Below are 13,426 nucleotides of genomic sequence, written 5' to 3' on the forward strand. Positions count from 1 at the left end.
CTCAGAAACTTTGGAAGCTCTGAAGAGGTGATAAGCACTCAGTTCTTCCATTTTCATAGCTGCCTTGCACTTCAGCTTGGTGTTTACTTCAGAAAAATGTATTTTTTTCCCAGATACTAAACTCTGCATCTGCTCCTATGATTCAAATGCCTTTGATATCTGTATTCTCCTTTATTTAGGGTAAGGCAGAATATATTGGGTCTACAGTGGCTACCCCTGTGGTGAAACTTGCTGATCAAAAGTATGAACCACCTAAACTTTCTTACCACCCAGTGCATTGTGGAAATCTTTCAGGAGGAGACCTTCTTGCTACATTTGAGCTTCTGGAGGTAAACTAAACTTTCTGAACTGTTACACATTTACACCTGGGGCTCAAAAAAGCAACAGTGGCATCAAGGCCCATCAACCTCTTAAATCAGTGGAATCTTCAACTGGAGCAGGAACATCCTGCTGTTGGATCTTGGAGTCCTAATGCAATCTCTGTCACTTCTTCCACCCTGCCAGGGGCCGCTGCCCATGTACAGATCACTGCCAGCCCCTCACATGTTCTGAGCCTCATTTTCCTGGCACTTATCTTTCCAACTGCAGCACAAAAGGAAAATTCTGCATTATCTCTGGGGGTAGCCCAGCAAATCATGACTGGGATGTATCGTGCCTGGGATTTCAGGGAATTTGCAGAGCCACCACTCAGAGGAAGCTTTTCTCTGCTGAAAACCTATAGCAGTTTATTCCAAAATCCGAAATAGGAATAATGTGGAACTCTGTGACATTTTTTTGAGATGTTCCAAAGATAAACCAGCCTCTTTAAGACTGATGGGTTAATCCTGTTCTTGTTGAAAATCTGAAATATGACACCATCCTCATTATGATGGGTACCTAGGGAGAGAGTCTAGTACCTTAGCCATGATTTTCCTACTTTTTAAATGAAATTAACTTTTTGGTAAACAATGAGACCATTGTATTACATTTTGCCACCTTTTGGGACAAGAAAAGCAGCACTGCTTCTGGGATTCATGAGAATATACCCCTAAGGCTTCTCTAGAGTTGATGACAGCTACGAGTAAAGACCCTGCAATCCTTATTTTCACACTCTAATAATCTTCTCAGTGACAACAATCTAAAGCATTTCATATGGCAGATAACAGCAGTATGGGCACTGAACAAAATTTCAGGAAAATAAATATAAACCAGGCTTTGAAACACTCTCAGAGCTTATGTGCTGGTGGCTTCTTCCAAATCAGGGGATTTCTGATGATACTCTGTGTGGGGATGAAAACAAAACCCACTCATAACTTATTTATACTTACTCTGAGCCCATAACCTTTCCCATGACATGATGTGTTCAATAACTCTGATCTGCAGGTGCCATTTGGCTCAATTGAAGTGTTATGTAAGCAGTGAATGCTCCTTTCTTAAAATCAATACTGTTATGCTGGGTCTTGCTGAAGGAATAAAATAATCCTTAAAGCATGCTGGCATTTAGAAAAATAGTGGCTGAAAAAAAATAGATTACCGAATCCTAGGAGTCTTGATTTTTCTCTCAAAGTGGGCTCAGGATTTACTTTTTTTTCTTTTAAATCAATAAAGCAGGATCCCCTTGTTAACATACCTTGTGGATATTTTCCTCTACTGTAATTTGAGTGCTAGATGATTCTTCACCTCTTGTTCTGTGCAGTTTGACTGTGACTGTGAAACAAAGTCCTTCCTGAGTTATTCCAAGCTAATTTTATGGAAATGAACAGCCTCACTGTGTAATACAGAAACACTCTCAGCTCCACTAGTTTTTAAAAGAACAAAGATGAAGATCCAGGGTATCTTGATTGGATATCAGTCTTAGGTTTTGCAGTCCTAGAGTTCTTGTTTCAATTTAAGTTAATATATTATGAGGCAAATTTTTGGAGTGTTTTATGTCTGTTAATACAAAGTTGGAAGCTCTGAATGTAACTAAAGCTAAGCAGGTGGATTTCTAGACATGCAGGTATTGCTTGCAAAGCTGTGTGTTTTTGCTTGACTTTTAAAACAGCATCACAGAAGTGGCTGATAAAAACCAAATATATTGGGCAGCAACAAAACTAGGCCTAGATCTCTAGCCTCAAGTTCTACAAAACCTATTAAGTGAATTGCTTTGGATTTTTACTGGTAAAAGGCAGTAAGTATCTGCATGTGAATTATAGCTGTGAGTTATGTGAATACTTACATAGTGGCATAGCTGCAGGTGCTGTTGCAGAAGATACATTTTCTACCCATCTCCTTCACCTACAAGGTACCAGGGAACAGATCCTGTCTCCCTTATGCTAATTAAACTCCCACACAGCTGTACATAGCTGCAGATAACAGACAGATGGCCTAGTTAAAAGAAGCAGAACTTCATCTTTACATGTCCTTTGAGAGCTGTATCTCAGCTGCTCACCTTTTAACAGTGACAACTTAGCTTTTGAATGGTGAAGGACTCCAGAAGTTGTTTCCTTTTCCAAGTAGCCATATGCACAGTGCACTTCAGGTACTGTACTTCATGAGAAAGCTGAGGAGAGATCTGTCTATAGGGTTTTTAAACTCACGTGTGAAACTATGTTCCTGCTGTTCTGTTATCACAGCCTGAGCTTCTGATAGGACTGATCATCAGGTGCTGGCCTCAGCTGTTCTATACAGAAATTTGCTAAATCAGGCCAGGCTTCTGATCTGCCCTGCATGGACAAACAAGGTCATAAACACACTGTTGAAAATGTGGAAGGGATTGGGAAATGAAGCCAGGGAGCTTTCCTACAAGAAAGTGAACCAAACAGGAACCAGGCCCCAGAACACAGCAAGACCTGATGATTTTAAAGGTGGTTTCCAACCCAAAGAATTCTGTTTCTAAGAGGAGAAGAGATGGTCAAGACTCAGACCCACAATGGAGTATTCTCTCCCCAAATAAGCTTCTAAACATGGGGAAAGCTTATGTATAATCATGTGCACAGAAGTGCCTCCTGCCACACAATTTCAGCTGCTGCACAGAGAAGGCCCATCCCTAATGCTGGAGATGTGATTTGCAAGTTCTCACATGGTGACAGCATGCAGTAATGCAGCACCAGGATTCTGTAGTGGCTGAAAAACATTTTGTCTGTCTGGCAAATATGTGGTTTAGCTGGTGCATCCTGTCTGCTAACCAGCCTTTTTAAGTTAAAATCAGATCTAGAATTTTCCTGTGACAATCTTCTAAGCAGTTTTGCACAGGATTTCTGTTAAATAGAATTACCATGCTTTCATTTTGTAATATATAGAATCACCATGCTTCAGTACACTCCTGTCTTTAGGGCAGACTGTGTCCTGCTAGGACAAAGGAGATGACTTTTTTCAGAAAGATGCATAGATCCAGTCTATTGAATACTCTTCCTGCCAAGTGTTTTAGTATCACAGCAGGACAGATAACAATCCAGGTCACATTTCTCTCACAGCCCAACCTGTCTGCTCTGCTGTGTGTCTTGCAGAACTGCATTAAGACCATTCATAGATACCTCTGAGACTGATTATATTGTTCAAAAAAAACCCAGCCTGAGTTATGACTGCTCAATTTTTTAGATTCCTGAATCAGATCCAGATAGACTTCCCCCACTGGATCCACCAAATGCTGGCCAGATTTATCCAGTCCCAGTCAACATCCGACCTGTTTTAAGCAAGTACAGAGTAGAGGTGAGTTACTTAAAATATTCCCATTTCCAGATCTCATCTCCTTTTACTCTCTTACTGAACTGTGAGATTAAGGGGTGATGATTTCAGATCCTGATCAAGAAGAATAATGTAAAAATAACATGTTGATCCCAAAATAAACATGATAAGTACAGATCACATTGGTCTAAGTGGGCATGTGAGGCAGTGCTTCCACTTCAAACTGGAAAAGGTTAAATCTTGGTCCTGGGCTTCTGGGATGGAACTGTTCTAATGGCAGAGCTTGGCTGATGGACTTGCTTTGTGTGGAGCCAGAGAAGTGTTTTCAGGAGATGGGAAGCTCCCCCTTGCAGCTAACCTTACTGGCAGTGAAGTTCTACATCAGCCACCTCCTAGGCTTTTTTTATGTCTGAAACATCCGCCAAGTGATGTCACCTGCCTATGTTCACAACTTCTCTAACCTCCTCTCTTGCACCATTTGGGCCCAAAGTCCCCTTATGTCAGAAAGCAGGGAAATGTGGCAGCTTTTCATACTCATTTGATGCCTGGATGCTGCTCAGCCTCACCACTCCCTGTCTCTCATCCAGCAGCCTTCATACCAGCTGCTTTTTTGCCCATTTTACTGTGCCAGGTCAGACCCTGCTTGCTTAACCTGGTGGCCCTTCCCAGGAAATACTCATTTGGGAGCTCAGAAGCAGTTCCAGCTTTGCCTTCAAAGATCAAGCAATTGAACTGCTGAAAAGGAGACAACAGTTGTTAGGTTGTCTCTATTGTTAGGCTGTCTCTTATTATTTAAACTCTTGTTTTCTGTACATAGGAAAGAGGGGGTTTTAGCAGGTTTTTTTAATATCCAATCCTGTGAAATAAGTAAGAAATAAACTCCTCTGCTGATCCTAAAGTGACAACTTAGATCCTTAAACTTAGGTGTTCCTCTAAGTTTAAGACCTGTGCAGTGTGACTGCATTGTTCTTGTACATCATCTATTTCACACTGCTGTGACATTTACCCCAACTGTCTCTAAGGCACCCAGCTCAGGTCCCTCTTGTTCAGACAGCTGGGCAGAGCAACCATCCTCCCAGAGTGATCAAGACCCTAAACAGATTAAATCATACTTTGAAGTGTATCTCTATCTCTCTCAGTTCTAGGGGAAGCCTGGGACAGCCCTGTTCCTCAGTCAGGTACCTTAGGCACTTTAATATTGGGGAAATTGCATGCAGACCCAGACAGTCAAATTGCTATGAGAACAGGTCTGCTGTTGATGTGCGTGTATATGAAGCAAAATATATGTGTTTCCCAAATGCACCCTCTCTGGAGGGTATCCATCAAGGAAATAACAAAGGATGAAGACAGCAAAACTACTTTTGTCAAGATATTGTAAACTAATACCCCATGTTTGCAGAAATGGCCATGGAGACCTTGTAACTATGGAAGTTTGCTCTTATTTTAACCGGGAACCTCCACTGATGGACCAGGGTCTCACTGACCCTCATTCATGTTCACAAGACTCATGACTTCTCTCACCAGTGGTAACAACCATCTCTCACTGCCCCAGTTTTTTTGCTTTCAGGGCCCCTTTTCAGGGTGTGTGTTGTTTAGAGTCTCATTTTTTTCCTGCAGACTCCTAATTTACAGACCCCCATCTCCTCCTCATCCTGCAGACCAGGAGCATGGTCCTTTGAAGGGAAGCTGCTTGGATACCTCTACCACTCAGTGCAGACCTTAGGGCCAGTTCAGCTGGCAAACCTCTATTAATCATCTCTGCTCCTATGGCATTTTCTCCTTCAACAGCTCTGACACTAAAAAAAAACTGAGCTCCTGCTGTTCAGACAACTTTTGCAAACATTTATGGCTTGATGTTGACAATTACTTCTTGAGAGCAGTTGGATGTTATTAATTAACTTCCACCATAATTCTGATGGTTATTTGGTACTAGACTTAAATTGTTTGGGGTTTTTCCTGCATTTTTAAAGGGTGATGGGATCCCAGTAGTGGCTTCTCCCAGACTGAGGGGTCTTTGTAAGCTACTGACACGTCTCTCACTGCCCACCACAGGTCCTGTTCTGGGGTGTTCGAGAGCTCAAGAAGGTTCAGCTTCTCTCTGTAGATCGCCCCCAGGTTTTCATTGAATGTGCAGGGAAAGGAGTGAAATCTTCTGTCATCCAGAGCTACAAGAAAAATCCCAATTTCAGTGGCATTGCAGACTGGTTTGAAGTGGTGAGTACAGTATGCTGCTCCTTGCCTGTTTTTCTCTGGTTAGGCAAGGTGTTAATTACTAACTTCCTTTCTTTCTTCTTAAATAATTTCCTCTGTGTCTTGATTAAATACTAAGGGACAGGGTTCTTATGCAAAAGCTACTGATTTGAATATGCTTTAAAAGATTTCTGCTAGATTTCTGATAGATTGGAACTTGTTTTCAGATAACTGGGATATTTTTAGTACTTTTTCCTCTTTTCTCATGTTGTAGGATAGTGATCAGTGTCCTTTATTTCAGTTATAATTTTCCTTTTTGTGTCACTGGGCTGTTAAGGGTACTGATCATTTCTGGCTCATGAGCTCTGGATCTTTTCACATTGTAAAACTTCCTGCTATGGGCTGGAAATTTAATTATCATCTGTTAACTGGGTTATAAGAGCTGGAACTTTCAGTGGACAAAATTCAACATCAGAAAAACAATCTCTTCAATTTGCTCAAGTTGCTAGCATCAAGAGAGAAGATTATGTATAAGATGAAAGCATATAAAGACATTATGCTGGATACTGAAATATGTTTGCTACAGTATATCTTCCACTGTATGTCACATAAAGAAAGAGCTCTTTTTTTCCTTTTGCAATTCATCCTTTAAGGCATGTAACCACCCATTGGGAAACTGAGGCAGGTAGAGTTAAAAGCCAACAATAAAGCAGCAGTGGCAACTTCCAACACAGCATTCATTCTTTTGGATGTACCTCATTCTCCCAGTCTATCCCAACAAGAGATGCTTGTATATGACATCATGGAACTCAGCTGAGGAGCACAGTCCATCCAGTCCACTCTGTATTCTTAAGGAAAAGACATTCTCCAGAATAATCCTGCCTATGCTGTATGCATTTTGAGTATGTTAATACTTGATTGTTAGAAGGGAGGAAAGAGTAAAAGTCTCATTGCTGTGCATGACGAATATTCTACATGTGTTCTAGATCCTTTAGCGATTCTCATGCTGCTGTCTGTCGTCCTCCACTAGGAGCTGCCTGAAAATGAGCTCTTGCATCCACCCCTAAGCATCTGTGTGGTTGACTGGAGAGCATTTGGAAGGAGCACTCTTGTTGGAACACACACCATCAATTGCCTTAAACAATTCTTACGTAAAACCCAGTTGGGTCCTCAAGTTACACCAAACAGGTTAAATACTATAGAAGTTGAGAAAGGTAAGTGTCCAATCCTGACCCTAAATAAAAAGACATGGGAGCATATCAGAGGCTTAACACTAGCCACGTGCTTAGAAGATACACTTCACTTTGTTAACTTTAGGGTCAAAACCCCTTAGTGATACGATGAAGTGATAATAGCATTTCTGGCATAATCTTACCTAAGTTGCAATGTTTCAATTTCAGCTTCACCTGAGTCTTCCCAGCTGGCTGAATTATCCCAGGAAGAACCATTTTTAGCTGATCACATCTACGCCGAGGTTGAGCAGGGTAAATGTACAGTGATAGAGCCAGACCCACATCTTGCAACACTTCCTGCCCCTGAACCAAAGCACTCTGCCTCGGGATCAGGGAAAGATGGAAAACAGAAGGTGGATATAGCTACCAGCTAACTTTCTTTGACAGTCTTGTAGATTTTAGCCCTTCCTTATAAGATGGGTATCTCTTACTTATCTTAGGATCAGAGATCTAAGTACTGATAATAACACCCACTTCATCTTTCTGTCCCTTAAAAGAAGTAGTTAGCAATGCAGCTTTGACCCCACATAATTTCATTACTTCCATATATAGAGACTGCCTTTCTTTCCTTTTGTGCTATATGGTCATCTCATGGGCAAGTACTACTGGAGTAGTAGAGTTTTTGCTTTTCCTGGCCTTGAATGATCTTAATTGCAGAACTGTCACTCTGAATGACACTTTCTGTGCCCATGGCATTGAGGCAGGAGTGAAAGCCCTCTTTCATTAGATGCTGTACAAATGTGGAGCATAAAGTCTGCTTCCAAAAGATCTATGGTCAAAGTATAAGACTGGTATCAGTCTGTGAGTAGAAGAAGAGAGGAAAGCACAGGAAAAGAGGGCAGTTCTTGTCAGCATGGAATTTACAGTACAGGGTATGCTCTGTGTTGTACACATTATTTTTGTTTCAGATGCACACACTCCTCCTTTCTCCTAGTTTCTCGCACCACAACAAATCTTTTCTTAACAACAATAAAAGCAGAGGATGCAGGACTGAATTTCGCTTCAGCAGCTGTTCTTGCAGCTATGTAAAGTGTGCTTCTTTAACCTTTGATGTTTCAGTGGTCAGATATTCCCAGCATCCTTCGTAACAAGGAGGGCAAAGAAACTGCAAGGATATCTTATTCTCTAGAACAATTTTAATGTATGACAGCGAAGTACAGTATGAAAAAATTCCTAAAGAAAACTGTAATCATCTGTGTTAAATTCATTATCATTCCCACTTACCTATCTCTCATTCCCAATTTTCTTTGCTCCAGACAAGATGACAGCTCTCTGTAGGTGTAGGGGTGCAGGATGAAGCACTCTGTTTAATAAGGGTCAGTCTTTAGGCAAGAATGAAGTAAGTAAGATTGCTCACATGAACAGGTGATTTTAGGATTAAATTCTAGCTTTTTGTAAGAAAAGAACAGCTGAACTGCAGCAACTGTTGGGACTTTTTCTTCTTCCAAAAGAAAATCAAATGGTAGTAGGAGCTGTTGCAGACTTAAGTGGGAGAAACCAGCTTGTATCTGAATGTTCAAATATCTTAAAACATTGTTTTCTCTGAGTAGATTTGCCTCTTGTATGGGTTACTTCTGGGGAAAATCCTAAAATGTTCAAAATTTTGGCATGATCAGTAGACAATGTAGAGATAGCTTTAATATTGTGATGACCGGGATGAAGTGTCTTGGAATAGAAGACAAAGACAACAATTCATATCCCATTTCATTTAGCTTGTGGAGGTTAAAATTTTCTTCAATTAGATCTATTCATGTTTGATATCATGAGTCAGGTTCAGTTTTAATTGGTTCTAGAGTTCATGTTTTCCCATGCTTTGGTAGGATATGAAAAAATCCACCCGACGGTCAACAAAGAGGAGAAGAAGAACAATTGCAGATGAATCAGCTGAAAATGCTATTGACTGGTGGTCAAAATACTATGCTTCTGTGCTCAAACTGCAAAAGGTGAGTTACCCAGCATGACCAAAACTCTCATGGATGAGAATTGATGTAAAAGCAGATTTACTGCTGAATGATTCCTATTCAGTATTACACTCATAATGAGGAGTTTGTCCATTGTCTTTTTTTTTGAAAGGTAAAGGGAATTTTTTCCACTGAGGGAAAATCTGAAGACAGTAAGTAAATTATTTGCATTTTTCTATTATTTTTCACTATTAATACTTTGATTAATGTTTGATATATAAGGTTTGATATCAGAGTGCTGCCAGTATACTGAGTTGTTTCCTCATGGGTGATCAGGTGGTGGGTAGGTTAAATCTTCACAGGCAGTGTTTGGTTAATGTGAGTTTTCTGTTATCCAAATCGTGTGCACAATGATTTGCAAAGCCAAACACCTGATATCTGAAGTACCAGTCAGCCTAAATAGTGGCTTCCAGTTTTAATCAAGACTTAAATCTTACATGAAAACTGTTAAGATCTGGTCATTGTGCCTGGGAAGAGTCAGAGAGGACAAAAAGGGTGTTCTAGGATGTGGCCATCAGGGGAGGAGAGATACAGGACATCGTCACACCTGGTCCACCAATCTCACCATGAAGACTGTTAGCCATAGGATAAAATGTCACCTCTCTGCCTGAGAGGAGCAGTGGGAAAGGAGAGAACCCTATGCTTGGCACTAGAAGAATGAATGGAGGAGGAGCAAGGGACACTCTTTAAAATGTATTTTGCACACTTTTCTGAAGCATTTGGTGTGCTTTGCTCTCTAAAACCTACATGTCATGAAATCTCTGCAGACAAGCAGACTTCTGACCACATTGCATTGCTCATAGAAGAGGAGCCAGATAAAAAGAAGAAGGAAAAGATGTTGAAAAGAAAACAGAAAGAAATTCCAAAGCTAGCAACACTGCAGGTAAGAAAGAAGTAAAGCTGAGATAAAAGGCTGTTATTCACTTTTTCCCAAAACTTTATGTCAGCAGCTACATTTAGCAAATCCTCCTTACACTGATTTCAGACCCTTTAAAATGAATAAAACACACAAAGTGATAGTGATAATGCACAGCAGCACACGGGTCTCAGAGGAAACCAGAATCTCTTAGGGTAGATCTTCAGTTTGACAGTATAGACACCTCCAGAGTGTTTTAAGTGAAAATTCATTTTGTATTTTGCTGGTAAAATCCTGAATGTGGAAATGCAAAATTTCATATTGGAAGTGTTGCAACCTATGAAGAATGACTTAAAAAGAGCAGGGAAAGCATCACTGCAATAACTAGGGCTTCTTCCCTGATGGGGTTCAGCTCACATTAGATTTGTTTGGCTACCTATAGATGGAATTCAAAGAAAACTGAATGAGTCATGCATAATGACTGTAGAGATAAGGAGGTTTGAGAAGTTAGGACTGCTTGGATTAGATTATAGCTGAATAAAGGGGAATTTGGAACAGGTGTTTCCATTTTTTAAGAGATAGCACTAGTCTAGGTGCTTTTATTTTACACTGAATAATACTTCATAAATTGCAGGGGGAAACCATGCAAAAAAAAATCCTGTTCTTCTGTAGAATAATTGCAATAATTGCTAGAAATGAGCCAGACTGCATCTGTACTTTTAAAGTAAAGGTGCAGCATTCAGAGCCAGTGGAATGTGGCATTATCAGGGGTACTCAGAGTGCTCACTCCAAGAGAAATTGCATGGAGGGTGGAGTGGAGTGGAGACTTCACAGCCATGCTCTGTGGAAAAAATACCAAATAACTGCACTTCTGATAACCTGGGCCAACAGCCTGCCACCCTTTGGCAAATGCTGTTGAAGTGCTCATTACAATCTCATTACAATATAAAAAACACACCTCCTTCCCTGAAGTTACCCACCTCCAAGTTGTGACCACCCCTCACTGATCCTGTGCTCTGAATTTTCTGTAGCTTGTGCCATAAAATGTGAAGTGAGAGAACTTTGCACCAATCACAATAAAGATATGCTTGATCTGAGTCACTTAAGCTCCACTTCTCAGATAAAATAGTATAAAAATAGCCAATGAGGGAAAGGATGTCAGGGAAGATACCATCATAGGGAGGACACCCCATTGCAGGGACACCCCTGGCCCCTGGGACCAGTTGATGGGCTGAGACTCTTCCTGTCCTTTGGGTAAGATTCTAACACTCGAGTGCTCTCTCCTCTCCCTCTCCCTCTCCTCTCCATTTTTTTCACCCATAGCAGTGCTTAAAATGCTCATTTTGACCCTTCTATAGCCCTTCTACCTGCTGCATTAATGTGCTGTTCCAGTAGTTGGGAAGGACTTTGGTTAAAGATGAAACTCCTTCTGTTTTAAGTGAGAAACTAACTTTTTTTCCTCAAGGGCTTTTGCAAAACCTTGTTTTTATTAAAATCTGTATTTTGAGTGAAAATGGATTTCTAGTCATCCTGTAATAAAAAAGTTGTTAGAAATATATTCACTGCACCACAAAAAAAGCACATTCTCCTATTTTCAAAGATTTATGAAGGAGACTTGGAGAGTGAATTTAACAACTTTGAGGACTGGGTGAAAACTTTCCAGCTCTTAAGAGGAAAATCTAATGATGAAGTTCATGCTGATTCTGAAGACAGGATAATAGGAAAATTTAAGGTGAGCTTTGATGTTGATTAAATGCATAATAGTGACTTCTTGGTTTTGTGCTTATTTCAGATATACCAAAGATGAAAGAAAAAGACAGTGACAGTCTGTTGTCAGTAGAATTATCACTTTTATTGGATCTAGGGTCATATCCTTTACAGTGAGGGGGGTGGTGAGACACTGGCACAGGTTGCCCAGGGAAGCTGTGGCTGCCCCATCCCTGGCAGTATTCAAGGCCAGGTTGGACGGGGCCTTGAACAACCTGGTCTAGTGGGAGGTGTCCCTGCCCATGCAGAGGGGTTGGAACTGGATGATCTTTAAGGTCTGTTCTAACCCAAACCATTCTAATTCCATGTTATTTTTCCTTTCCCATTATATGATAGTTTAGAGCAGCACCAGGTGGTCAGTGTTGTTTTGAAACAAGAAATTAAAAAAAAATGTACAGAAGGAGAGATGTATTATATAGTTTAGATTCTGCTAATGCTCATTTATTATTGTGTTATTTGTTACAGCACCTTTTATGTAAATTTTCTGCAATGTAAACAAAGGCCCTTATAGCTACTCCAGTTGGAAGCTACTGCACAGCCTGATCCAGGGCACCATTAGGCAATCTAAAAAAGGAATTTCAAAGCATGAATAATGTTGGTAGGATTTCAAGCACTTGCAGTTTAGAGGAACAGATTACACTCATTGATACCTCAATTAGTTTGCAATGCAAATTTCTGTTCAAATGACTTGCTAGCTGCTTTCAGGCAGAGTGAGATACTCAGCATCCTAAGTCAATATTGATTTATATAAGTTGTGTGGTGCCTGCAAAAATACAGTTCATTTCCAGTTACACTGCTGTGAAACTAACCCAGTGGAATTATCAATTTGCAAATATACAGTTATGGACAAAATATTTTTAGAACATTAACACTAAAGCTAGATTTAAAACACCTGCAGACATTCTATAGGTGTTCTTAGCTCTCTAATAAAATAGAGAAGTAAGAGTACATAAACTCTTGCAATCATCTATGTGTGATGGTAGTACCATTTTATAGAGCAAAGACATTTTAAAAGATGATGATTAATGTACTGAAACCTGTGTTGCCTTTGAGTACGAAATATGATGTGCTGCAGTGCAAGGTGCATGAATGATGCTTTGTTTGTTTTTGTCTTGCACTTGATCTGTTTCTGAGGGAAATTAAAAGCAGTGTATTACCAGGGCTCCTTCTGCATATACCCAAGCCCTGAGGATGGCAGCTTGCTGGACAGAGGGCAGCTCCACATCCTGCAAGGAATACCACCAAACCACTCTGTCCAAGTCCTCATCAGGGTTTATATTGTGGCAGTAAGTAGACAGATGTTCTTTTAACCTTGAAATAACTTCGATATTTCTTTTCCACTCTGTTGAAAACACACATCCAGTGTGTTTTTAGTGAAGCTGCTGAAAATCCTCATCCAAGTGGTAGAATTTTTGGGGGTCACATTTGAGAAAATGTTTCATGGTATAGAAAGAGGTGTTAAAAATGTTACATATTCATAATGATAAATCACAAGGCTGGAGAATTACTTTACTAATTTAAACTGAAAGGGCCAGAGACAGAACTAACATAGGATGGACAACCAGCCACCTTCTGCACATGCAGCCAGTCTTAATCAGTAGAGTTGTTTCAAAATGACACACATTTAAGCAAAGCCTTGGCAAGGGGAAAATGGGAGCATATGTTTTGAGGCCTGAGAATTGCAGGTAATCAAAGTGGTAGATGTTGGGAATATGTCATGGGGTAGAGAAAAACGTAGAAATATAGAGGATAAGACAACAAAGCCCCAAGCATGC

The 13,426-nt window shown here is 40.3% G+C and overlaps 1 protein-coding gene across 1 annotated transcript in view; it reads left to right on the forward strand.

Annotated features, from left to right (window-relative positions):
- Window positions 1–13,426, forward strand: part of FER1L6 (fer-1 like family member 6) — a 78,061-nt gene that overhangs the window by 48,703 nt on the left and 15,932 nt on the right. The window contains exons 23-32 of the mRNA XM_008505332.2: window positions 180–329; window positions 3,559–3,669; window positions 5,698–5,859; window positions 6,866–7,049; window positions 7,236–7,420; window positions 8,888–9,010; window positions 9,141–9,180; window positions 9,796–9,911; window positions 11,485–11,616; window positions 12,812–12,937. Coding sequence (XP_008503554.2) covers window positions 180–329; window positions 3,559–3,669; window positions 5,698–5,859; window positions 6,866–7,049; window positions 7,236–7,420; window positions 8,888–9,010; window positions 9,141–9,180; window positions 9,796–9,911; window positions 11,485–11,616; window positions 12,812–12,937 — 1,329 coding nt within the window. The remainder of the gene's footprint in view (window positions 1–179; window positions 330–3,558; window positions 3,670–5,697; window positions 5,860–6,865; window positions 7,050–7,235; window positions 7,421–8,887; window positions 9,011–9,140; window positions 9,181–9,795; window positions 9,912–11,484; window positions 11,617–12,811; window positions 12,938–13,426) is intronic.

The sequence above is a fragment of the Calypte anna genome, chromosome 2 (genome assembly GCF_003957555.1).
Source record: "Calypte anna isolate BGI_N300 chromosome 2, bCalAnn1_v1.p, whole genome shotgun sequence".
NCBI lineage: Eukaryota > Metazoa > Chordata > Aves > Apodiformes > Trochilidae > Calypte > Calypte anna.